This window comes from Emys orbicularis, chromosome 3 (assembly GCF_028017835.1).
Source record: "Emys orbicularis isolate rEmyOrb1 chromosome 3, rEmyOrb1.hap1, whole genome shotgun sequence".
NCBI classification, from domain to species: Eukaryota; Metazoa; Chordata; order Testudines; family Emydidae; genus Emys; species Emys orbicularis.
Window position 1 is genome coordinate 9299430 of NC_088685.1, and position 26691 is coordinate 9326120.

Consider the following 26691-nt stretch of genomic DNA (forward strand, 5'->3'; position numbering starts at 1 on the left):
GAATTAAAAAAAAAAAAAGAAAAAAGAAAAAGCATTAGTTAGGATTTTCCACCGTATTGTATCAAAGAGCGATCTGTTCCCAGTAGTAAAAATGCTTTCTGCTCTGTGCCTGTGGGGGAGGTTAAAAAAATAAAATATTAAAACATATTTTAATATTTTAGCATCCATCAGGCAGAATTCATCCCTGATGTAACTCCATTGACTTTCTGGGCTTCCATCAAGGATGAATTTGGCCCATATTTCCAGTGCTCACAGGGTTGTGGTTTCTGTTCCTGGGAGTGTATTCCCAGTACCAGTTTTTCTGAGGCTCTGAGACCGGTACATTCGGTTCCTACCTGATGAACTGTCATGCTGGACATCGGTACACCTCCGCTACCTGCAGCCTCTCCTTCACAGGCTCTGTGTAACCCAGGATGGAGGACAGACTATTCCAGGAGTGCCCAAACTGTTTATTTAGGCGACCCACCCAACTGCATTTTGTCTTTTTTGGGGACCCATCCTTACATATATACATATCTATACACACACATATATACATTGCACATGCACATATACATTACGGTAGGAGAGAACCTTTAAAGAAGATATGTTGCTTGCTAGGGGGCTGTCATATAGGGCTGTGAAGGGCCAATTAAAGTGGGGGTCCTCCAGACCCCTATTCCCCCTCTCCTCCCCTCCCCAGTCTGGCCCAGCCCCAAACCCCCTGCTTGGCTCCCCCCAGCCCCCTAGCTCTCACTCTCCCAGCCTTGCCCCTCTTGTGGAGAGAGAACTCTTAACAGGGCTTCTGCTCCACCCCTGTAGTTTGAGTTCATCACTCCTTCAAGTGAGAGTGGCAGACAGGCTACACCACAATGAAAGGACACACAGACCAGCCCTCCAGGGCTGGCTGTCCTGGGAGAGAATTGGCCTCCCAAAGACCCTTTTGTGCTTTGGGGAGATCTAACTGAAACAGACTCCCAAACAACACAGATCCTCCCCCCCAGCAAGGGGGCCTGGCTTCCCCTGCATCAAGGTGAGGAGAGCACCCCTGCTAGCTCCTCTCCTCCTCTTCCCAACCCAGCCCCTGCTTGGCTCCCCCCAGCCCCCTTGCTCTCACTCTCGCAGCCCTCCTACTCCTGCAGCCCCAGGTGATCCCTTTTTCCCAGTGGCTGGGCTGTGGTCATTGCCAGGCTGCTGACTGTCCACTACTGGCTCCAGCCATTTCCTCTCTGCTGCTGCGGCTGCCCGGACCTCACGTCCCAAGCTGCTGCCTGCTGCCCCTGCCCAGTGGAAGTGAGAGGCAGTGGGCGGAGCTACCGGGGCAGGTGCCTGCCCCAGACAGTGCTGAGGGGGCAGTGACAGGCGACCCACCTAGACCCTTCCCACAACCCACTGGTGACTCGGGACCCGCTGTTTGGGAAATACTGAACTATTCCAAACCTCAGTCTCCTGACGGACAGGCCAGGCTCCATTGTGGGGTAGAGTTCTACAAACTGAACGAGAGGCAGAGGGCACCGCCTGCCTTAGCCGGGCAAACTGACTTTGTTGCCCAAAAAGGAAGTCAGGGACCAATGTTTCATCTGTGTGTGCGCCTGCCTTGATGCCTGTCAAACAGCTCTGCCTCGCCCTCCACCTAGGAGTGGAGAGGAAGCACTTAGAGAAATATATAGCTAATTTAGAGGGCAAAGGGTAACATTAATTAGCTTGTGCTGTCCTTGAATGTTTTTGCATCACTGAATCCGCAGGCCATCGCTCTTGCCTCGTCTGATGTCGTTTCTCATGGGAATATAACCTATCCGCCCAGTTTATGCATTTAAATTCCAAATGAAAAAGCATTCAGCATTGATGGACCCCATTCAGTTCCCACGTATTACTGCCAAGCCTCTACAAAGCCGGAGTGAATTCAAAGCTCATTAGGTATACCCCAGGAGGCCTAAATCTATAGGCTTACAGAGACAACTCTGCATTTAAAAAAATGTTGCTTGGCCAGAGGTATTCGTTATAAACTAGATGGGTTCCGGTGTCGTTCTGCTCTGAGAAGTCACTCAGTTAGAAATGGCTTTGGGGGGTTCCATATTTGTCTCACTGACTCCCAATCAAATTTACTCATCTTACAAGCAAACAAGATGTTATTTTTCTGCCATTCCTGAATACTCAGCCTGAGATCTATGATTCAAGCTGTGTTCTTTCATGTTCCTGCATTACCACCAGTAATCCCGATCCAGCTGAGGTGTATTATAGGTGTAGTTAAGGTGCAATTGAGGTTTAAGCCTCTAAAACACCTCCGAGTGGTAGCCGTGTTAGTCTGTATCAGCAAAAACAATGAGGAGTCCTTGTGGCACCTTAGCAACTAACAACATTTATTTGGGCATAAGCTTTCGTGGGGTAGAACCCACTTCATCAGATGCATGGAGTGGAACATACAGGAGCAGGTATAAATACATGAAGAGATGGGAGTTGCCTTACCAAGTGTGAAGTCAGTCTAACGAGACAATTCAATTAACAGCAGGATACCAAGGGAGGAAAAATAACTTTTATAGTGGTAATGAGAGTGGCCCATTTCAAACAGTTGACAAGAAGGTGTGAGTAACAGTAGGGGGAAATTAGTATGGGGGAAATTAGGTTTAGGTTTTGTAATGACCCAATCACTCCCAGTCTTTATTCAGGTCTAATTTGATGGTGTCCAGTTTGCAAATTAATTCCAGTTCTGCAGTTTCACGTTGGAGTCTGTTTTTGAAGTTTTTTGTTGTTGAAGAATTGCCACTTTTTGGTCTGTTATTCAGTGACCAGGGAGGTTGAAGTGTTCTCCTACTGGTTTTTGAATGTTATAATTCCTGATGTCAGATTTGTGTCTATTTATTCTTTTGCGTAGAGATTGTCCGGTTTGGCCAATGTTCATGGCAGAGTAGAGGGTGACCAGATGTCCCGATTTTATCGGGACAGTCCCGATTTTAGGGGACTTGTCCCATGTCCCGACCTTACATCGGTCGGGACGCACTTTGTCCCGATATCAGGACACTGCCAGCACCGCTCACCTCTTCTTCCGGGCCCTGGGGCAGCGCAGTAAATGTCTATTCATAACCTTTTTCAAAAGCGCCTTTTGTTTTAGATAATCTCACGTGGTCACCTTTTCTAAAAGGGGCAACAACCGGTTTTATTTTAAAACCATCTCTATAAACCGTTTTCCATACCTTCAGAGAATTTGAAGGGTTAACATCAATGGGTCTGGTACATATAGTTTTGTGAAAGCTCTGGTTGTAACTCTTTATAAAGTCATGTAAGACATCAATGTAGCGAAAGATTTTATGGGCTGTAAAATATCTCCACATTCTAGTTTTTAAAGTTCTGTTAAATCGCTCCACAACCCCTGCTTTGACTTCATTATTAGTAACAAAATGGTGAACTCCATGCAGCCCCACTCCCCAGGCACGCACAGAGGCAGGGGCGGGGCTTGTAGGCGCCGGCAGGGAGCCCCCCCCCGCCCCTGCCCCCCTCAACCTGACCCGTGCGCGAGCTATGTGGACAGGAGCCAGAGGGACGCTCCCTTCTCCCCCCGCCGCCAGCCCTGCGAACATGGCTGCAGCACGGCCGCGCTTCTCCCTCCTGCTCCTCGCCCTAGTTGCCCTGCTCCTGCCCGCACAGTGGCCCCTCTGCTTGGCCGCCAAGCACCTGGACCGCTGCTTCACCGAGCGCAAGCGCTGCACCGACCCAGAGTGCAGCAGTAAGTGGGTGCGGGGCGCTGGGGTCCCCGGACGGGACCTGCCTGCTGGATCCTGAGGCTAGCACTGCGGTGGGGGGCTGTGCCAGGCAGGCTCTGGGAGGGAGGATGGGGGGGTGGGGTCCGATGCCGCTCTGGGTAGCCCGTGCGGGGTGGGGTGATGATGCTGCAGGGACGGGAGACCCATGGGGAGGCCGGGGTGGAGGCAGTGCTCTTGGGGCAGGGCCATGGGGCTGCACCTGTGGGCACCGCGATCCGGCCGCGAACCAGACGCTTCTCCGTCCCTTTAAAGGGCCAGTAGCCCGGCGTCCCGTCGGGCGGGTTCTCCCACGCGTGCCGGCCCAGCCCCAGTGCGGGGTGTGAGGGGAGGCGTGTGTTTGGCCATCGGCTCCCCACCCCCATCTGCAGCGTTGGTGCGTTCCGAGTGGAGCGGGAGGGGACGAGTGGCAGTTGGCCGAGAGCGGGTGGAGGGAGGGGGCTGGGGGACGTGGCCTGAGCGCACCCTCTGGCGCTGGGTGCGGGGGCGGGGTCCAGGCGCACACGGGGGAGGGGCTTGTTGTTTTTTTTGCTCCGCCCCCGCGTCCCGATATTTCACTTCTGTCATCTGGTCACCCTATGGCAGAGGGGCACTAGGGCATTGCTATTCACACTTGGTAAGGCAACTCCCATCTTTTCATGTATTTATACCTGCTCCTGTATGTTCCACTCCATGCATCTGATGAAGTGGGTTCTAGCCCACGAAAGCTTATGCCCAAATAAATGTGTTAGTCTCTAAGGCTAGGTCTACACTGCAGCGGGGGTCCGACCTAAGATACGCAACTTCAGCTACGTGAATACCGTAGCTGAAGTTGCGTATTTTAGGTCGGCTTACCTAGCGGTGAGGACGCGGGAAAGTCGACCGCTGCCGCCGACTCCGCTGCCGCCTCCTGCCGAGGTGGATTTCCGGAGTCGACGGCAGAGCGATCAGGGATCGATTTTATCGCGTCTTCACTAGACGCGGTAAGTCGATCCCCGAAAAACCGATTGCTACCCGCCGGATCGGCGGGTAGTGAAGACAAAGCCTAAGGTGCCAGAAGGACTACTTGTTGTTTCTGCTAAAACACCTCAGTTGGCTTTGGGTGTATGCCTCGAGTCTAACACAACAGGAATGTGTGCATATTTCCCGATGCATGTTCACCTGGAGCATGCTATTGCACTTACACCAATTTTATCCTAAACTTTAAGAAAAACGCCAGTCTGAAAGGCATATCTGAACTGTGTGCTATTGTAAAAGTACTCGGTGTGATCCGAATCATCCTGTCCTTGCCTTCATTAGACAGGAGAGCAATAGAGGAGTGGGAGGGGGTATAGATGAGCAAAAGGAGGAGAGGGGGTTGGGAAGGAATCAAAAATGGAGACCACAGAAGAACAAGAGGAAGCAGGGAAGGGAGGAGAAAGAGAAACTGGAGCAGTGGGAGAAGCCTGGGCCAAAAGTAACCCCCCCACACACATTTAATGAAAAGGATTGAGTATCAGCCTTGCTGTTCCTGTAACAAATCATTCCGGCACAAAGGAAAATAATTTCAGTTCACCCGCTGCTCTTACATAGCATCAGATGCCAGCTTGTTACAAAAGTGAGAAGGAAGCTCCTTGTAACGTTGCTCTGCCTTCCCCAAACAATTAATTCATATATTCCAAGGCCAGGGGGGACTGTTGTATCATCTAGTCTGACCCCTATATAACACAGGACAGAGAACTTCCCCAAAACAATTCTTAGAGCAGATCTTGTAGAAAAACATCCAATCTTGATTTTAAAATTGCCAGTGATGTAGAATCTACCATGGCCCTTGGTAAATTGTTCCAATGGTTAATTACTCTCACGGTTAAAAATTTGCCTAGCTTCAACATCCAGCCATTGGATCATTTACGTCTTTCTCTGCTAGATTGAAGAGCCTGTTAGCAAATATGTGTTCCCCATGTAGGTCCTTACAAACTGATTAATCACCCCTTAAACTTTTCTTTGATAAGCTAAATAGATTAAGCTCCCAGAGCCCATCACTATAGGGCAGGTTTTCTAATCCCTTAATAATTCTAGTGGCTCTTCTCTGAGCCCTCTTCAATTTCTCAACATCCTTCTTGAATTGTGGACACCAGAACGGGACACAGTATTCCAACAGCAGTTGCACCAGGGCCAAGTACAGAGGTAAATAACCTCTCTGCTCCAACTCGAGATCCCCCTATTTATGCATCTAAGAATCACTTTTGGCCCCAGTGTTGCACTGGGAGCTCATATTCAGCTGATTATCCACCATGACCGCCCCAATCTTTGTCAGAATCACTGATTCCTGGCATAGAGTCTCCCATTGTCAGGTATTGTGTTGTAAAGGTGATTATGAGAAACAATTGTGTGTTTGTCAATTTTAAAATCCCAGATTCCCATAATCTAAAAAGGCTCCAACTCAGAGGACAAACAGTTGCCTAAATACTTGGAAGAAGGTAACTTTATCTCAGTTATGCCAGGTGTGACATGTGAGACGATAGGGATGGCTGGGGGAGCACAAATACTACATTATGCAGCTGGAAAAAACCACGTGAGAACTCTCCATGGACACAAGATTCAAGGAGACAGAGGTGGGAAAAAACTAGTAGAGCAACTAGTCCACTGTCCCATTAGAGATTGAGAAACCGGTGTGGTGGACCTGATACAAGAACCTGAACAATCTTGCTTTGACCTCAATTCTGTTCTGTAACAGAGGGCATGCTTAGAAAGGCAGCATGGTCTAATGCATTGGGTATTGGACTGGGATTTAGGAAATCTGGGTTCTCTTCCTCACAGCCTCTGACCTACTGTAAAAAGCAACAGAGGGTCCTGTGGCACCTTTAAGACTAACAGAAGTATTGGGAGCATAAGCTTTCGTGGGTAAGAACCTCACTTCTTCAGATGCAAGAAGTGAGGTTCTTACCCACGAAAGCTTATGCTCCCAATACTTCTTTTAGTCTTAAAGGTGCCACAGGACCCTCTGTTGCTTTTTACAGATTCAGACTAACACGGCTACCCCTCTGATACTTGACCTACTGTGTGAGCTTGGGCAAATCTCTTCACTTCTCTGTTTCCCCTCTCATTCTGTGTCTATGCGATGCTGTAATAGCAGGACAATATATTCTTTACTGCTTTTATCCAGCCCAGTTTTTAAATGCCCCCCTCCCCGAATCCACCTCTTCCCTTGGGGAAATGAGTGCACAGCATGGAGCTGGCATTTTTGTCTTGGTGCACATGGCAGTGGTGATAACGAACACGCACACTCTATTCAGAACTAGTTGTGTGTTTGTTTTCCCCAGTAGGATCCACAGATAAGCCATAGTGAACAGAACCTATAGAAGCTGCAAAATAGAAACAGTTGTTTCGTAAGTGAAAGGCTAGAGAGGGGGTTGTTTACACTGCTCTTCCTCGGAGGGACAGCACTGATGAATTCTGCTGTGCTGGGGAGAGGTGCAGTGAAAGAGGTTGGAATGCTCCGTTAGCTTTCCCCGCACTTTTGCTTTAAAAAAGTGACAATTGAACCTGACGCTGGGGACGTGTGTGAAGGGGGAGGCGGGGGGGCACCATCGTTTCTCTCTAAACTTCCTGTAATAACCTAAATGAACAGTTTTGAGATTTCATAACACTATCCATTTCCTAATTAGGACAAGCTTAAAAAGGAACAGTTGGCATTCCTGTTGGTGTGAGCCATGTGCTACCTGCAGCAGGCCAACTCGCGAACGAAACTGATTTTTCTCTTACCTACATTCTGCATTCAGCAGCTGCTCCTAACAGGTGCTTGCTCTCTTCATAGCAGATGGTGACAAAAATGGGTTTGTTGGCAGGTTCCTCCACAAAGCAGCCTTCTTATCACACATATTGACGTGTATACAAACATACACACACGCTATCGGGTTTTGGTTACAAAGTAATTCTACTTCTGATATAAGGTCAGTCACACGGGGTCCTAAACAGAATGATTTTGTTGTTGTTGTTGTTCCCTGGGTCTAAAGGCGTTTGTGACTTCGCTGCCACATCAAAAACCTGGCAAACACTTGCTCATGAATTCAACTCCTTTACTGCATCTGAAGGAACATCCGGTTGTAGGAATGCATTATGCTTGACTGCACAGCTCCATATTTACCTGTGCATCCTTAATAACTTTCAGTAGCTTTACACTAGAAACATAGCACCATTCTGCAAGGCAATTTTGAGATCTGCTGGTGTAATGTTTGACTCAATGCTTTTCTCCTTGCCATCACTTTCATATAGCATGACACTTAGTTAATGAAACAGTGGAAGCAAGAAGTAGCAACATGATTGACCAAATAAATTACAAATACAATTGCAACCAAGACATTTATTCAGCATTCCAAAGAGCTAACTGCGTTCAAAGCCCCTGCAGTGGAATGTGCTAGGGATTATCTTATTCCATACTCATCACCTGAAGAGAGACAGCTGTCAAACAAATCCTTATTTCCTTTTTAAACTCTTCTCCTGGTAACCTTGATTTCATCTTGTGGGCTTTGCCTGGTGAGTTTCATAAACTTTGACAAAACAATGCACACTGATGCAAGGTTCAGGAGATTAAGGCATTGACCCAAAGATCTTTGCTAGCGCTATTTCTTGTCATGTGAGTAGCACCAGGAAGACCCCACACTCACTCTGTTTTGCTGTTCATTTCAAACAAACCACCGGAGCCAAGACAACCAGATGAGGATGACATCTGGCTCTCTAAATGTTGCCAAGTCACTGCTGCTCCATAGCTGGCAGGAAGAAGATATGTTGCAAATGCCAGGTTCTTTCTAAAATATGAAGTGCATTCCCTACACTTTCTTTTCTTTCTCTGCCTGGCATCTAGGCCAACCACATTCAATTTGCCTTTTTGTTTTGCTAAGGGCCAAATTCGGCTCTCATGTACACCAGCATAAACCCAGTGTAACTCTACTGATGCCAGCGGATTTATACTGTGAGAGTGGAATTTGACTCCTAAAATTTAAAATGGCCTTGTATTCTCAAAGATTACTACGAAATTAACTTGTCGACAGCTGAACACTATTCTCTGCCTTCCCTCAAAGAGTTGAAACTAATGATATGGAATGTGCTTGTAGTGGGATTTACTAACTGAAGTAGTGAGAGCATTTTGCATCTAGGTTCTGTGGTGGCTGGTGTCTTATGAACATCCTAGATAAACACGGGGATAGCTTGTGAAAGAAATATATGAATAGTACAAGAGAGTATGGTTGTAGCATAAAGAGTTGTATACACCTTTGTCGTCCTGATGAAGGCACTGTACAGAAACCATTTGAGCATTGCTAAAGTAAGGGTCCTAGTTCAACACCTAGGAGCTGAGTCTATAGGACTTCCACTATTTCCCTACTCTATTTTTATTTGCAATCCTCCCCGCATGGTACTGTAAGCTCTTCCCTGCATTTTTGGCAGCTGGAAGATGCTATGAACAAATAACTATGTTTCTGAAGCTGGCATTATTGCTGTATGGATTTTTTCCCCTCTTCTGGTAAAAGATTTCTACAAGGAACCAGTTTTCAAAATTGTTTTGGAAGGAAAAAAACTGGGTGTGGGGAGAAGGGGGGAGAAGCAGCTGCAGCTCGCGTTGTTGAAATGAACTGAATTTGCAAAGTGAACAGTTAATAATTGTGCTTTTGAGGACACCATTCATAGTGCAACTCAGTTGTCTTGAAGAATTCCAGAAATATCATTGACCTTTTGGGCTCCGGGCTCCAGAGGCCACCAGCTTTACTAGAGCACTCAAAGCAAGTGGACATTCGATTTTGAAAAAAACAAGTCAAACATTTTAGATTGTCTAGGGCAGAGGTTCTCAACCTTTTTCCTTCTGAGCCTCCCCCTGCGCCACAACAACTGGTTTTCAGTAGATTAAAAGCCAGGGCCGGCATTAGGGGGTAGCAAGCAGAGCAGTTGCCCAGAGCCACACCACAGGGAGCCCTGCAAAGCTAAGTTGCTCGGGCTTCGGCTTTAGCCCCGGGGAGGAGGGGATCGGGCTTCGGCTTTCTGCCCTGGGCCTCAGTGAGTCTAACTCTGGCCCTGCTCTCTGCTTTATTTTGGTGGACCCCCAGACCTCTGCTCGCGACCCCCCCAAGGGGTCCCAGACCCCTGGTTGAGAGTTGCTGTCTAGGGCATTGACACACATTGTAAATGCCAGGTTATTAAAACTAAGGTCCCTATTCCTCAGTGCATACTCAGGCAAAACTGGATTGTAAGAGTTGGCTGTAAGGATATGTCTATATGAGGATAAAAAATGTGCAGCAGGCCCAGGTGAGCTAAGATGAGCTTGCGGTTCTTGGGCTCCCGGAGCTGAAAAATTGTTGTGTAGACGTTTGGGCTCAGCTGGAGCCCAAGGTCTGGGACCTTGTGTGGTGGGAGGATCCCAAAGCTCAGGCTCCAGCCTGAGCCAAAACATCTTTGCAGCAGTTTTTAGGCCCACGGCCCGAGCCCCATAAACCCGAATCAGCTGCCCCAGGCCAGCTGCAGTTGTGCTGGGGGGCTTTTATCCCCATGTAGATGTACCCTAAATGTTGTACAGCTGTGATCTTCTGACGGTCCGTAACAGTCTGTGGCACAGGTAAAGGAAAGGGTTTGGCAGGAACTCTGCTACCAAATTCCCATTACATTGCCAAATGTTAGGTGGGTTAATTTCACACCAATAACCTGATCTCCTCAGATCTCATCATATGTGAAGCAGATTTCAACCGATGGTGTATTTGGATAAGAGTCTGCCCAAGAACAACCCAGGATGCTACAGGAAGCAGTGTTGGATTCAGTAGGTGGCAGTCTTCTCTCTGAGTCCTGTTATATCCCTTCCACCTTAACCCTTTGTCTGTCTTGTCTGTTTGGAGTATTAGCACTTCAGGGCAGGGATAGTCTCTTAACTTATATTTATACAGCATCTAGCACAATGGGGCCCTGATTTGTGTTGAGGTCTGTAGGTACTGCTGTAGTACAAATAATAATAAATAAAGACTGTTTTGTAGCATTGCTAGTACAGAATGGCTGTTGCATTCCACCCCAGAAGTGGCTGCAGTGGTGAGGGAAGTCTTCTCTGTTTCCACGGGTCCAAATTCATCCAAATACATAAGTGTGCACAACTCCACTGAAGTCAGTGAAATTGGATGCACTTATGCCAGTGATGAATTTGTCCCATAGGGACAGAGTTGGATCTCAGCTACACCAGTGTAAATTCAGAACAGATCCCTTAATTGGCAATTACACAGTGTCTGTCCTGGTGTAGCTGAAATCAGGATTCGGTACCTGCTCTGTAAAATGCTTTGAGAGGCTCTGAGATGAAAGGTTCTGTGTTAGGAGTGAAGATGCCTTAACAGATGCCTCGCTTTAACCACATGGGTAGTCCCATTGAAATCTATGTGACTACTCACATGTTAAAGTTAAAGCTTAAAGTTAGGCATGTGTTTTAAGCACCTTGCTGGATGGGCCTAAGATATCATTGTCTTGGGTTCTTTCACTTTACACACTATCATGCTGCGTTCTCCTGCAAAAATCTCAGTTTCAGCTGTCTCTTTATTAGAGAGAGATGGGTTTCTGTCATCCAGTTTCTGAGGGTACAACTGAACAGTTTAAGGTAAGGAATAGCAGTGTCTTAATTCAGGTATCCAAGACCACCTTATGACTGCTTATCATTACTAAGGAGCTTAACCAACCTGAACGTAAACTCATCAACAATCCAGACCTCTCCAGTCTTATCGAGCGCTTGTGTTTTCCACCACTTGAAAGTGTACCAAAAACCTGAAGATCTGGGTAAATGAGATAGCTTCTGGGGGGCAGGCTTAAAAGTTTGGCCTCTTCTTTCCTAAAACTAGAAAGCAAAGCATCTCTTTACCATGCAATTTCTGGAACTCACACTGAGAGAGTATATCACTGACACAGCGTTTCATGGAACATCCTTTGTTTATTCACACTGTGCCGCTTTTAAACTTCAGATGTAAACAACAAAGGCTTCTTTTTATTTCACACTATCTTATACTCACTACCTTATGAAGCCAGAAGCCAAAACACTGTAGAATTTTACTCGTCTAACACATTTTCTGCTTACTGGATACATTATTCTAGCCATTTCTACTTTTAGTAGCTGGAATCTCTCAGTTCTCTGATTTTAAAAAGTGGTCTAGCCATTTTCTGTTGGCTTTTCAACACTTGGTAGAGTGCAAAGTTTTAATTCCTCACTACTACTTTAAATATAATTCCAACAATTATAACTGTTTGCTATACTATATAAATATATGATCGATTGTCATGAAGGATCCCAAAGTGCTTTAAAGCGATGAACCTGATTCTGATCTCAGTTACACTGGTAAAATTCCAGTGTAATTCCACAGACATCAGTGGAGTTACACGGCATTTAAACGGGTGTAGATGAAGGCAGAATTTGGCCCGACACATGTACAGAAATCACTTAACCCACTACTGAAACACAGTCACCTCTAGTGTGAAATGCAGCCACTGTTTGGCAGCACACAACAATGCTTCACAATGGGTTACGAAGTGACGAAAAATTTTGTATCAATTTCAAGCTACACAGGGAATTTCATTAAGCAGTACGTACTTAGCAGAGTTGCAACTGACACTAGAGCTTCACACTTGTGACAAATGTAGTGGGATCTTCTAGTGGCAACAAGTGCTGAGGATCTTGGTATTACATCTCATCTGAAATACAGTGACCTAGATTGTGGTCTGCATCTGTCCTTGAGCAGGGGCAGCTATGCGCTGCCCCTATAGTATTATAGGGGCAGCGCATAGCTGAGAGTCACAATTCCTTCCCTGTTTTACTCCTTGCTTGAGGGCGGGGCAGGAAGTAATCTACTACTAGTCCATGCTAATGGCAGATTACTGCCTCCTCCATGCTGACTCTTCAGAATACAATGTTCAGCACCTAACAATAGGGGTTTAATCAGAAAAACTCTCTCCATCTTGGACAATTTCAGAAAAAAATGGTTTAAGCCATTTCCAAGAGTGAGGTTAGGGAAAAATATGTTGTTTTGACCACGTTAAAAAAAATGGTACAGCTGTTTTGATGAGAAGCTCTAGTGCCTCCATGCTTTGGAGCAGCGACTTTAAGTTTGGCAGGGGAGTCACCCTGGCATGTGCCTTTTGCCATCCCCATGAAAATCTGCTGACCTTTGTTATTAGCCTCCGAAAATCTCAGTATGCACCTATTAGTGTTTGGCTTTAGGGCAGGACAAAAATTTGCGGGTGAAACTACAACGACTGTGATGCTCCACGGCCAGGGATTCCCTTCACCTCCCAAGAGGAGAGAGAGATGCATCATGCGAAGGGTAGTGTGGCTAGACTGCCTGGCGCAGAGAGGAGAATGTGAGCTTAAGGCACCAAACAGCAACGCCCATGAGGCACCATTTAGAATCCAGCACATTCTGCGGAAAAGTCAACATATTCCATGGATGGGGGGGAGACCAATTTTCCAGCAAGCTGGATTTGGCCATCAGTTCTCCTTAGAGTCTGTCGGCATCGAGCATGCTCCAGCCCAGTGCTGAAGGGGCTTAGCAGGACTTCCCCTGGAATCTCCCGGCAGGCAGGGGCACAGGAACTGGGAACCGGGAGATTCTCTCTTGATGCTCTCATAAGACCATAAGAGCTTCCAGGCTGGGTCAGACCATACACCATCTTGCCCAGTATCCTGTCTCCACAGCTTCAGGGGGAGTGTACAGAACAGGGCAATTGGGTAGCGATCCACCCTTGTCTTCCACTCCCAATTTCTGGTAGTCAGAGATTTAGGGTCTCCCTGAGCATGGGGGTTGCATCCCTACTGGACCAAGGCAGTGAGGAGGAGGAGGCCTGACTGGAATCCTGGAGGGTGGGAGGAAGGCTGGAGAGTGAGCTCACCCCAATGAGGAAGGGAGGCCCCAGTGGGAAGGGGGCCTGGAGACCGAGTCCACCCCAATGAGAAAGGGAGGCCCAGGGCTGGGGGGTAGGGGGGCTGGAGAGTGAGCTCACCCTGCAGCAGAGGTTCCTGCCCCACAGGGCTGGGCCCGACTCTCCACTCCAAACTTTGTAACCCTGCGTGCTAGGTCACAGCGCCACTCAGCTTTGGCAGTTCCACCATTTACAATTTAAATTTAAATTCTGTCTCCATCTACTGAGGAGAGGGCGCGCCAAAGCCAAGTGGCACTGTGACCACGTGAGCCAGCCTTGCAATGCCCCCAGTGAAACTACACGAGTGTAGAACTAGCGTCAGATCAGAATCAGGTCTTGTAAGTGTGTTATAAACATTAATAAATCTATCCTCTCAACACCCCTGCGAGTGAGGTAAATATTATCATCCCCGTCTTACTGATGAAGAAACTGATTCACAGAGCTGTTATGTGAATGACCTACGGTCCCATAGTAAATAAGTGGCCAGGTCTCAGACGTGAGCAACTAGCAGCCGCCGGCTTCTTCGTCTCTAGACCTCGCTGCCTTTCATTTCAGGAATATTAGTGTAATGGAAGAGTGATCTGCAAAGAGCAGTCTGCTGCTTAAAACCACTGAATAGATTTTAGCTTTAGATTGCTAAAAGTCAGAACTGGCCATATCTTTTCTTAGCTATCATAAATTATCCATGCAGGATGTACAGTAAAAGGCTGTTTGGCTGGGTTAAAGTTGTCTAGACAAACAGAATTTCCATCTCTCTCAATGGCTCCTTCAACACCTAATTAGTTCCCAGACACTGGTCGAGTAAAATATCTTTTATCTTTGCTAATGTTATCATTGCATATCTTCTAACTGCCCCCTAGTGTCATCCCTCTCGTTCATCCACTTTCCCTCCAGAAGAAGGCAGGATGGAGTGTTTAGGAAACTGTTCTGGAGGTCAAACCTGTAAAGACTGGGTCCGATTCTGTTTTTCTGCCCCAGTCTACATCAGCAGGAACAGCACAAAAGGCAGTGGCGTTATTCCAGAATTATATTGATGTGACCGAGACCAGAATATGGCTCCCTGTTCTGTGCATTTTTATCGGATCAGTGTGCCACTGACAACAGGCAGACTGTCCTTCACAGCCAGTGCAGGACATGCGTTGTAATGCAGCACAAGGTAGAACAAATGATGGTTGCTTTTCTCCCAGCGCTATGCTGCGCAGTCAGTCTGGTATATACATTCTGTACGTTCAGTCTGATCTCGCAGGGTGGATTGTTGCTGGCAGACCTGGAGAAGTATGTTTGGAGACACAGTACTAGCAAATGTCACAGTTACCAGACTAATTGCACCTCTGATCTCTCCGAGAGCACCCCCTCTCAAATGTCTAGCCACCACCTCTCTCACAGGGTGGAATCACATGATTCTCCTACTCTCAGACTGGGCCCTAGGTTGCAATCCCCTTTTTTACCTCAGCTGGTCTGCGTTATGTCCAGACTGCGCAATTCTGATCCCTCTAGGTCAATTCCAGAGGTAATCTGTGAGAAAGCCTTTTTTAACACTTGAGTAGTGTTTTGATCTCCAGGCGCCCCACTTTGCAAAATAAGGCTTGCAACTTGTTAGAGACTGGAGACAGGATCCCTGAAGCTAACAGCTTGCCCCATCTTCTTTCACCTGTGTGCTGGGCAGGGCCGGTGCAAGGAAGTTTCGTGCCCTAGGCGAAACTTCCACCTTGTGCCCCCCCCTCAGCCCTGCGGCAGCTCCCCGCCCCCCTCTCCGCCCTGAGGCACACCCCCCCCCGTGGCAGCTCCCCCCCCCCCCCCCGCCCTGAGGCGCCGCCCCCTGCAGGAGCTCCCCCCCCGGGGAGCCGTGCAGCAACTCCCCACCCCAGCTCACCTCTGCTCCGCCTCCTCCCCGAGCACGCCGCCCCTGCTCTAATTCTCCTCCCCTCCCAGGCTTGCGGCGCCAAACAGCTGATTGGCGCTGCAAGCCTGGGAGGCGGGAGAAGTGGAGCGGCGACCGCACGCTCGGGGAGGGGGCCTAGGAACGCTGTAAAAAAAATTGGGGGCACTGCTTTTTGGCGCCCCCAAATCTTGGCGCCCTAGGCAACCGCCTAGTTTGCCTAAATGGTAGCACCGGCCCTGGTGCTGGGGTGTCCTTATCTAGATCTGTTGTGTTACTTTCCTGTTTGCTCTTCCCACAGCTCCCAATTAAGTTGGAGCAGTACAGTCATACAGGGAGTTCCAATAGCCCATTATACCATAATTTTCCCTTGCTGATCATGTTATAGACAGTGTTCATAAAATTATTACATATCAGCTCCATGTCTGTCACAGCAAGGATCAAAGTCAGTCATAAAATCAGCAGGCCAAATTCTGCTGTCAGAGATACATGTGCACGTGTATGAACTGTGCTGGATTTGGCCCAGTATAATTAAATATTACCAGCCCCCTTCTGTCCTGTCCACTCTGGCAGGAGGCATACTGCGAAGTAGGCTAGGAGAATGTATGGCTTGTCTGGAAGGATGAACAGTTATATAGCACTCCAAAGTCCTGTGCAAACATTAGCTAACTAATCCTCACAACAGCCCTGTGAGGTAGGTCAGTATTATTATTCCCATTGTATAGAAGGGTAAACAGACAAAGAATTGGAGTGACTTGTCCAAAGCCAGCTGGTGATTCAGCATGAGAGCTGGGGTTAGAATTCTGCAGTTGCTGGCCATCACTTCCGTGTTTCAATTTGCAGGTTCATGCTGCCCTCTAAGTGTGTCAGGGTCAACGGCATGACCTGCCTTTCATCGATCCATAAACTCCGAGGCCGGAAGGGACCATTGGGAACATCTAGTCTGATCTCCTGTATAACACAGGCCAGAGAACTTTCCAAGATGAAGTCACCCATATCATTTTGAGTGCAGGTTTCACTGAGTAAATAGGTTTTCGGCCCCTTCTGCAGCATCACAGAGAGTTCTTCTTTGAGTAAAAAGCAACAAAGAATCCTGTGGCACCTTATAGACTAACAGATGTATTGGAGCATAAGCTTTCGTGGGTGAATATCCACTTCGTCAGACGCATGTAATGGAAATTTCCAGAGGCAGGTATAAATATGCAGGCAAGAATCAATCTGGAGATAACGAGGTTAGTTCAATCAGGGAAGGTGAGGCCCTCTTCTAGCAGTTGAGGTGTGAACACCACTTCTTCGAGTAGCGTCCCTGTCGATGCTCCACTTCAGATGCACCTACGTCTTTGATCGGAGATTTTTGGTAGCAGTGCCCATTTGAATCGTCCATTCACCCCACTCATCCTCGTGCCCCACACTGAGGCTATAGGGGACCACACAGGCAAACTGCCCTCAGTTCCTTCTCTCAATCACCTTCGGCCTGATCCGGAGTCTACAACTGTGCCTGTTCTCTATGTCAGGTCTTTCTATGAACTCCGTTAGGGTTCAGTTAGTGACCATAACAGCCTTTCGCACGCACACACATGGGGGTTTTCCCTCTCACCCAGCAATGGTAAGATTCCTAAGAGATTTGTCAAATCTCTACCCACAAATCAAAGATCCTGCTCCTAGCTGGGACCTGAACCTAGTTCTTAATTGCCTTCCGAAGCATCCCTTTGAGCCACTAGCTACATGTTCTCTGTTAGATCTACAAATGAAGACAGCCTTCTTGGTAGCTATAATTTCTGCCCAAAAGGTTGGAGAACTGGGGGCTTTGATGGCGGACTCCTCGTTTACTGTATTCACCAGAGAGAGAGAGTCTCTCTGCAGACCCATCCCAGATTTTTACCGAAGATATCCTTGGAATTTCATATTCATCAAACCATTCATCCCAAACCACATTGCACTAGTCAAAAAGCCACGTTCCATACCCTCGATGTCAGGAGAGCATTAGCTTTTTACCTAGACAGGGCCAAACCTTTTAGAAGATCTCCTAAACTATTTGAATCCATTACGGACAGAAACAAGGGTTCGGTTATTTTGAAACAGAGGTTATCAAAGTACATCTCTGTGGAGTATTAAGATCTGCTGGAGTGAACTCAGCTTCAACCCCCTTTAAGAGTGATAGCACATTCCACTAGAGCACTTTTTTCTTCTATAGCCTGGCTTACAGATGTGTCAATTGCAGACCTCTGTAGAGTGGCAACATCGACCTCGGGGCATACCTTTTGTAATCGTTATGTCTTGGTGCCAGCTGCAAGATCAGATGTGGCTGTAGTCAATGCAGTTGTCTATTCTGTATTGGACTCTGCGCCAAAACTGCCGTCTCCTTAGAGGGTACTACTCAGAAGTCACCTGAAATGAAACACCCATAGGGACCCTGTTCGAAGAAGAACCAGTGGTTAGTCACCTTGTGCAGTAACTGGAGTTCTTCAAGATGTCTGTCCCTCTGGGTGCATGGTCACCTGCCCTCCTTCCTCTCTGCTTCGGAGTCTCTGTTGTGGGGCTTTGCAGTGGAGAAGGAACTGAGGGCAGTCTGCCTACGCAGCCCCATATAATCTTGATGTGGAGCATGAGGATGTGTAGGGCGCATCTGCAGGCCAAATGAGCACTGCTACCAAAAATCTCCAATCAAAGGCACAGGGCACAGGTGCACCTGAAGTGGAGAACCCACAGGGACAGACGTCTCGAAGAACTTTCAGTTACAGCACAAGGTGAGTAACCTCTCCATCCCTGACAATAACCCCATGGGAAAAGCCAACAATGTATTTTACCATTAGTAAGCAAGATGGAAAAGGCAAGGCCCTACACCAGCAGTCAGAATCTTGATATGTAACAAGAATAATAGTATAACACTTTACATCACTGTAGCAGACTATCCAGTTGTAGGCAGCACATAGGCAACTGTTCCAAATGTACTGTAGTACAGATTGCCTTGACTTACTGCAGTATTACATCTAAATGATGCCTTAGCTGCTGAAAGGAGGAAATAAAACCATTGCTTGTTAATTGTACATGTTTTATGACTCATGTTAATCACATAAATTTCCTCAGCTTCTAAGTGGGGGAGAGCATTGCCTGTCGGTTACAGCATGAGAATGGGAGTCTGGTTTTCTGAGTTCTGTTCCCAGCTCCACCAATGACTAATGTATGCCCTTGTCAGAGTCAATTAATCTGTATCAAATGGGAGCTGTGATCAGGTGGCCAGCGTGTATGTGAACTCTCTTACTGAAGACAATCAGAACTGCCCAACGGTTTGTATAGGCCCTATGCTACTAATGGCAATTCTCCTTTAGCTCTCCATGCTGGGGCTTGTGCTTTGGAACTGAAAGACCCGAGTTCTGCTGTTGACATGGAGTTTTAAGTAACCATGGCGTACAAAAAGGTGCTAACCTTGAAGTTCCTAAACAGCCACTGGTTTGCTAGAACTCTCAGAGGAGCATTGTGAGGTTTCATTCCTTAGCCCTGGTCTACACTGCGAACTTATGTTGGTATAACTACGTCACTGCCATTATACAACCGAACCCCTGGTGTAGACAGCGCTGTGTTGACAGAAGGGCTTCTAGCTACTGCCTCTTGGGGAAGTGGAGTACCTACATTCTCCCATCAGCATAGGTAGCGTTTTTACTAAGCACTACAGCAGCTGCAGCTCTGTAAGTGTAGACAAGCCCTTCGTGTTTTACATCAAGGATAAACAGTGCTATAGAAGCACAGGGTATTATCTGAGTAAAGATATTTCTCAGTATTTTCAGCAGCAGTAATACAAAGGCCTGGAGCCTGCTCGATCAGAAATGGTTTAGATTAACTCATCAAAACACACAAGTTAGATTCGTACAATGCCCTGAGCACATGCAGTATGTCTGCTTTTAATGTGTGCACTGAATCATATGCACACTGATGCCATTTTTATTAAAAGCCACAAAATGCTTGAAACCAATTAATACTCTGCTGACTTCATTAATGCCTCCGCTCGGAAAATGAAAAGGTTTTAATAGAATCATTTTTAAAGCTTTTTGTTGACACATTTTTAAAGTGGCCTCAACCTCTAAACTTCCATTTATTCAACCAAGATATAGCCACCAGGCTTATTACAGATGTTGGCAGGATCCCGCCTCATTCCTTTCTATGGTTTAAAATTATTTTGAGGGTACGAGGTGATAATACATTTCACTTAAACATAGTATTTCATCTAAACTTCTCAAAGAACTTTCCAAAAATTAAGCACTCCCGTCCAAATATAAACAAGCACCTTTAATTTGTTGTGCTGATGCTGAAATGTCAAACGATTAAATATTTTGACATTGTTTGGCTAAATAAAATCATCTGGCTACAAGAATCATAGGACTGGAAGGGACCTTGAGACGTCATCTAGTGCAGTCCCTGCACTCATGGCAGGACTAAGTATTATCTAGACCAGGGGTCGGCAACGTTTGGCACGCGGCTCGCCGGGGTAAGCACCCTGGCGGGCCGGGCCAGTTTATTTACCTGCTGATGCGGCAGGTTCGGCCGATCGCGGCCCCCACTGGCTGCGGTTCGCCGTCCTGGGCCAATGGGGGCGGCGGGAAGCCGCGGCCAGCACATCCCTCGCCCACGCCGCTTCTCGCTGCCCCCATTGGCCCGGGACGGCGAACCGCGGCCAGTGGGGGCCGCGATCGGCCGAACCTGCCGTGTCAGCAGGTAAATAAACTGGCTCGGCCCGCCAGGGTGCTTACCCTGGCGAGCCGCGTGCCAAACGTTGCCGACCCCTGATCTAGATCATCCCTGTCAGATGTTTGTCTAACTTGCTCTTAAAAATCTTCAATGATGGAGATTCCACAACCTCTCTAGGCAGTTTGTTCCAGTGCTTAACCACTCTGACAGTTAGGAAGTTTTTCCTAATGTCCAACCTAAACCTCCCTTGCTGCAATTTAACCCATTGCTTCTTGTCCTATCCTCAGAGGTTAAGAAGAACAATTTTTCTCTCTCCTCCTTGTAACAACCTTTTATGTACTTGAGAGAAGGTGAAGCCACCATGTTAATTGTGGGCATATTGTCAGTTGAGAGGGCAGTAGCAAATCAAAGTGTAGCAATGTTGCATACTATATAGTTATTACTGTTTGGGAGTGACTGTAGAACTATCCTCTGTTCTGATTGGCTTAGCTCATTCAATGTCAGTGCGCTGTACATTCAAGCTGATGAGGACTATTGATCATACCACCGAGAATAACTGGACTCTTAACAGGGACACTACTTCTGAATCTTTGTCCAGAGGGACACTCTGGTGTGGTGTGTCATTTGCATGCCATTATGTTGTGCACCCATATTGCAATGCCAAGTCAACAGGTTGTGAGGCAAGTTCATAACCCAATGCTGTCCTTGTGTAGGCTCTGTAAGTTACATGGATGCCCCTTAATTTCCTGCGAGCTGGAAAAGTCATAGGTGGCAACACTACCAGAGGATTGCATAGTGGTGTTGGAATTTAGTTCTTGATACAAATGGGATTATAGGAACTCCTCCACAAGCAGTAGCAGTAGGCCCCTGGAAAGATAAACAAAAAGGAGGAGAAAAATCTAAAGGAACTGCAAATATAAAACAAAGGGAAAGTGTTCACCGAAACCACAGGCACCTGGGGTTTTGTCACGGCCTTCAGATGAGACCCTTTCTCTAGCGCCTCATAACAAATACCAGTATTGCCACAGCTATTGCAGTCTTCACACTAGAAGAGTAAAGTGTGGGGAAGTGTGATGACCACGCGTATAATCTGTCACAGCAGTGTGGAATGGCCTCAGGGAGTGCAGCAATATAAGAGCTTTCGGAGAAAGGCAGGCTGTGTTTCCGCCATCACTCTGCCTCAGAATCAAGCTGAAGAGGTCTCCATAAGAGGTCTCCTGGCTGGCAGAGGCTGCTGAGGAGATGCACTGAATCAATGCAACCCTTGGCTGCTCCTCCATGCCCCCTCCCTGGCCACCATCACCCACTTTTGAGGTGGCACTGGCCAGCATAGGGGTATTTGGATCCAGGCTTTAGTTTGGACCTCTCTCCAGTAGAATCTGCTAGTGACCCTGGGGTATATGGATGGATTCATAGATTATAAGGCTGGAAAAAAACAATGTGATCACCTTGTCAGACCTTCTGCATAACACACAGGCGATAGGACTTGCTTGAATTAGTTTCTGTTTGAACTAGAGCATATCTCTTAGACAAAAGTCAAATCTTGATTTTAAAATGTCCGGTGATGGAGAGTCCACCACAGTCCTTTGTAAGTTGTTCCAGTTGTTAATAATTACCCCCCACTGGTCAAAATGTGTACCTTCATTTCTAGTCTAAACTTGTCCAGCTTCACTTCCAGCCAGAAAGTCTTTTTACATCTTTGTCAGCTAGATAGAAGAGACGTGTATTATCAAATTTCTATTCCCCATGTAAGTACTTATAGACTGTGTGCAAGTCACCCATTAACTTTCTCTTTGACAAGCTAAATAGATTGAGCTCCTTGCGTCTTTCACTCTAAGGCATGTTTTCCAATCCTCTAATCATTCTCATGGTTCTTCTCTGAACCCTCTCCAGTTTTTCAACATCCTTCTTTAATTGTGGCCACCAGAACTGGACACAGTGTTCCAATAGCAGTCATATCAGTGCCAAATACAGAGGTGCTTTAACCTCTCTACTCCTACTTGATATTTCCCTGTTACCGCATTCAAGGATCTCATTACCCCTTTTGGCCACAGTGTCCCTCTGGGAGCCTGTTAGAGCAGAATCTTGGTCGGACTATAGCTGTATTGGGTGCACTGAAGTTGGTGGAACTCCACTGATTTACACCAGCTAAAGATCTGGAGCCCACACATCTTTCCTTGTGACGTTGCTGTTTCTGTACCAACAGTGTACGTCTTAGGGAAATGTTTGCACAGTTTGAAAGCAAACCATTTAAGGTAAAGTTTGGCAGGGTGTAGAAATCTAAAACGTCTCATATTTCTGACGACACTGCTGGTATCTTTCACTAATGACCAAAGTTGCCATGTAATGGATGATCCTCCGTTTCCGCATTATTCCACTTTTAATAGCCTGTTAGTAATTTTAAAAAGGAAAAATGATGCTCATGCCCTCTTGTGGTAGGATATTGAACAGGATGGATTTTTCTAATGGACAAAATCAGGCGATTGATGGAAACGTCCCAGATAGAAATCTGCTACAAGAATAGTTACATACAGTTCTGGTATATCCATTGACTGAGACAGGGAGTGATGCAGTACCACGTACATTTATAGTGCTAGATGAATTAATAATCATGATGATGATCAATGTTTGTGCCAGGCTTTCTGGAGTGGAGACAGTTTTAAAAGTTCTTCTTCGGAACACCTCAGTGCAAGAAACTAAACAAAATAATGCTTTCTAAAGTGCATTGTGCTTGATTCCTCGGCTATGGGATGCAGACTCTGTGAGTTACTCATTGCAGGCTCTGTGGGGAAATATACATTCAGCTTGCTCTACAGTTCACTCACAATTCTGACAGATTCGGTTTTTTGCTTCCCCAGAGAGTCCCCATTTTCAGTGTTTGAAAAGTTCTTGCCTAGGAAAGCACAATTCAGATGCAACATCCAGTTCCCAGTGAGAACCTGCCTTTTAGCCCTCCAGTGTTCCAACATACATTGACTGAAGCAAAAGGCAATGAAGGGACTTGCCCAGGACCTCACATTGAGTCAGCGGGTTAGTTAGGATTATCCCCCAGGATCCTCCTAATTCCGCTGTATTTAGATTTTAGGATTGGGAATTGGGATTCCTGAGTTCTAGTGCCAGGTCTGCCACTGACTTCCTGTGGGATCTCAGGCAGGTTACTATGTCTAACCTGATTCTGTGTCTCATCTTACCAGTCTGTAAAATGAGTCAAATAGTAATATACCCAGGCATATACAAATTTTGGCCATACATTCTTCCAGGGCTTGATTCTGCTGTCACACTTGTTTTATACTGGTGTAACTCCATTTGCCTCCCCAGAGTTACTCCTGTACTACGCCAGTTTAAGATCCTTATCCTACACTATTAAAGTCAATGGGAGCTTTGCTGTTGACTTCAGTGAGCATACAATAAAGCCCTGAATCAGAGGAGAATTGGGTCCAAAGTGTCAGCACTTGTCAATTTGCTTAGAAAAGAAAAATGTGATAGTTAAAACTTCATGGCAGCTTAATATTAAAAAGAAAAACGTCCAGCTTTTAGGAGCCTTTGAGGGATTTCACATTCATTTGGGGGCTCAGTCCTGAAGAATTCCAAGTCTAATTTAAGATATCCACCCATACACCCACCTCCCTGATCTGCAAACTATGTGTCATTGCCATTGGCCTGGGCTTTGGCAAATCTTCTCATCCAGATGTACACACTTTGGAAATGAGCTGGAATTTGCCTTGAAATATCTTTCTGATCCTAATGGAATTATGTGCCTTGGGGGCAGAAACTCCAGAGGCTCTGTGAATGGAACCCAAATGTGGCTCTTAACTTGTTTTAGAGTTTGGTCTTCAAATCTCTGGGGTCCATCTCTGTATTTTCCACATTAGTCAAAGTAATTGTCTCGATGGCCATTTTATTCGCCAGCGAATAATACCTGTAAGTTATAGGTGTTATCCAGAATAGTGCCACACCTGCAGGTATTTCCACCTTTAAGAGGTTTCCAAATTTATCTTCAGTCACCTTCAGGTTTTTATATCAATAGAGAACAGTGACTTCTTTGGCTCAGGCTTAGAGGCTCAATCCTGAAAGGCGCAGTTCATTCACTGAGGTGCTGAGTGCCCATTGCTCCTGTTGACTGCGTGTGGACTCTAGCTGTCAAGTTTGGCACCTGCGAATTAAGACACTCCAAATCAGTGACCACTTTTTTTACAAAACAGTGCCAGGCTGTTTTTGAGCCTCAGGTTCCCCTGCTGTAAAATAGGGATAATGATGCTTGGTTACCTTTTGTAAAATGCTTTGAAATCGACACATTTTTGTCAGTTTCTTGCAAATCAGTGCTATCCTACTGTACTGCAACCCTAAAATTCCTCCTTTCTTGCAAGGACTTTCAGCCCTTGTGGAGTGAATTGATTTGAATGACTGTACATTCTTATAGAGATGCTCCTTTTCAGCAGGACAAATGGAATGTTAAGACACCAGAGGTGAAATCCAGGTCTCATTGAAGTCAGTAGCAAAATTCTTCTTGACTTCAGTGAGGCTAGGGTTAGGGTTAGGACCTGACTACAGGTTTGGGGAAGGGAGACCAAGGGTCCTGGCACTCTCAGGATCAGGTAGTCTCTGATCAGCTGGGCACAGCAGTGACTGTGGGCTACTCCTACCAGCTGCTGCCACTAGAGTGCACTGTGTGTGCTGCAGAAGGAGTGTGCCGACGAGTCACAGCGCCTCTCACTCCATAGCACATGCAGCGTGGCGGGGTGGCCAGCAGGAGCCATCGCTGCAACAACTCCACTGGCAGGAGGCGGCCAGAGATGGATCGTCGACATGGGGAGCAGGAATCCTCCACCACGCAGAGCCCAGGGATCAAGGCTCTGTCGGTGGTGCTGACGCAGGTTCAGGAGGAGCGGTCCAGGGGAACTGGTGCACGGGTGCTGGCTGGACCAGGGAACGGCCGGCTCAAGGTTGGGCAGGGCTGGGCGACAATTAGCCTCAGCAGCTCTGTGGAGGAAACAAAGTAAAGAAAATGGTGGCTAGACCTTGGCAACCCAACCCAAACCCAAAGCGATCTAACTTCAAGTATCCGGTTTGGGTCAGGTCTGAAAACAACCTGACATGCTAGGGCTCGGGTCGGGTTCAGATTAGCTGTGCTCTAGTTGGGTTCAGGCTGCCCGAGCAGACTTCCAGCCAGGATTTCACCCCAGGACTGTAGCTCGACCTTAAGGAATCCATTGTCAATAGAACTAATCAGAGCTCACGGGCGTCTCTACGTGGCGCAACAATGTGCCTAGGGGGATGTGATTTCTAAAGCACACTAATATGTGGCATATTAATCGGTGTAGGGGAGGGTCCCACAGCCCAGGCTCCAGCCTGAGCCCGAACAGCTACACCACAATTAAACAGCCCCATAGCCCAAGCCCCATGACTCAGCTGACATGGACCAGCTGTGGGTGTGTAATTGCAGCATAGGCACACCCTAAGAATCAGAGGCGCGCCTCCCCCGCAAAAAAAGATTAATGAACCGGAACATCCCATTCAAAATGTAACCAGTTAGAAGTAAGATAAAACACGCACACTGCTCAATGTACAGACTGATACCCGAAGTGTCTGCTGCCCAAATAATATAAAAGCACAGATGAAGCGGGATGTCTTTCTAATCTACATGGTAAAATCAAGGCTGTTCTGTAACTGTTGTACAAGTGACTGTAAACGTCTAGGGCATCTCTTGAATAAGATTTCCTAATGTTGGTTTATTTCTCACACAGACGCAAACAAACCTCTAATGGAATTCTGTACCATGTCTTGACAGGTATTGACGGAGAGCGGTTTTGGCACAATCACAACAGAAATCCGTGAGGCTCCGGAGTTCTATTACGCTGAAGATTACCATCAACAGTATCTAAGCAAGAACCCCAATGGCTATTGTGGACTTGGGGGCACTGGGGTATCCTGTCCAGTTAGTATTAAAAAATAATCCATGCGCACACTACTGCACCAACATTGTATTATGTTTTTGCCAGAAACATAAAGTAAAGCAACTTGATCTGTTGTTGGATGATTACTCCCGGGGGAGTTCTTTGCCAAAAAATTAAAAATTCTTTGCACAGTATTTTACAATTCTGCAAAATTCTGCATATTTTAGTTGTCAAAAGAACACAATATAATCACGCCAGTTCCAATTACTTTGGTAATTTATTTCAAAATACCTGTCAGCAAGTATGTCTGTAACAATACAGACAACGAAAAGATTCAGGAAATGTTTTCTGACAAATAGATTCCTTACTAGGCATATTAATAAAGAACTTGATGTATCTTTGTTGACAGTTATATTCTGGTTCAGTGAAATTAAATATTTCATTTAAAAAGAGTCATTATACAAATGTATGTTACACAAAAGTATTGTAACGACCTGGCCTAAGAGGGCGCTAGCATCCTTAAGGACTGTTTTGTGTCTGTCTGTCATATCTTGTCCAAGTTCAAGCTTCTATGTGTATTGTAAGATTTTTGGGTCACACCATTATAGCGGGGGGGGGG

The 26691-nt window shown here is 46.6% G+C and overlaps 1 protein-coding gene across 1 annotated transcript in view; it reads left to right on the forward strand.

Annotated features, from left to right (window-relative positions):
- Nucleotides 1-26150, forward strand: part of MSRA (methionine sulfoxide reductase A) — a 446149-nt gene extending 419999 nt beyond the window's left edge. Inside the window, exon 6 of the mRNA XM_065401724.1 lies at nucleotides 25967-26150. Within this exon, the coding sequence (XP_065257796.1) occupies nucleotides 25967-26131 (165 nt within the window). The 3' untranslated portion in view covers nucleotides 26132-26150. The remainder of the gene's footprint in view (nucleotides 1-25966) is intronic.
- The last annotated feature ends 541 nt before the right edge of the window (nucleotides 26151-26691 follow it).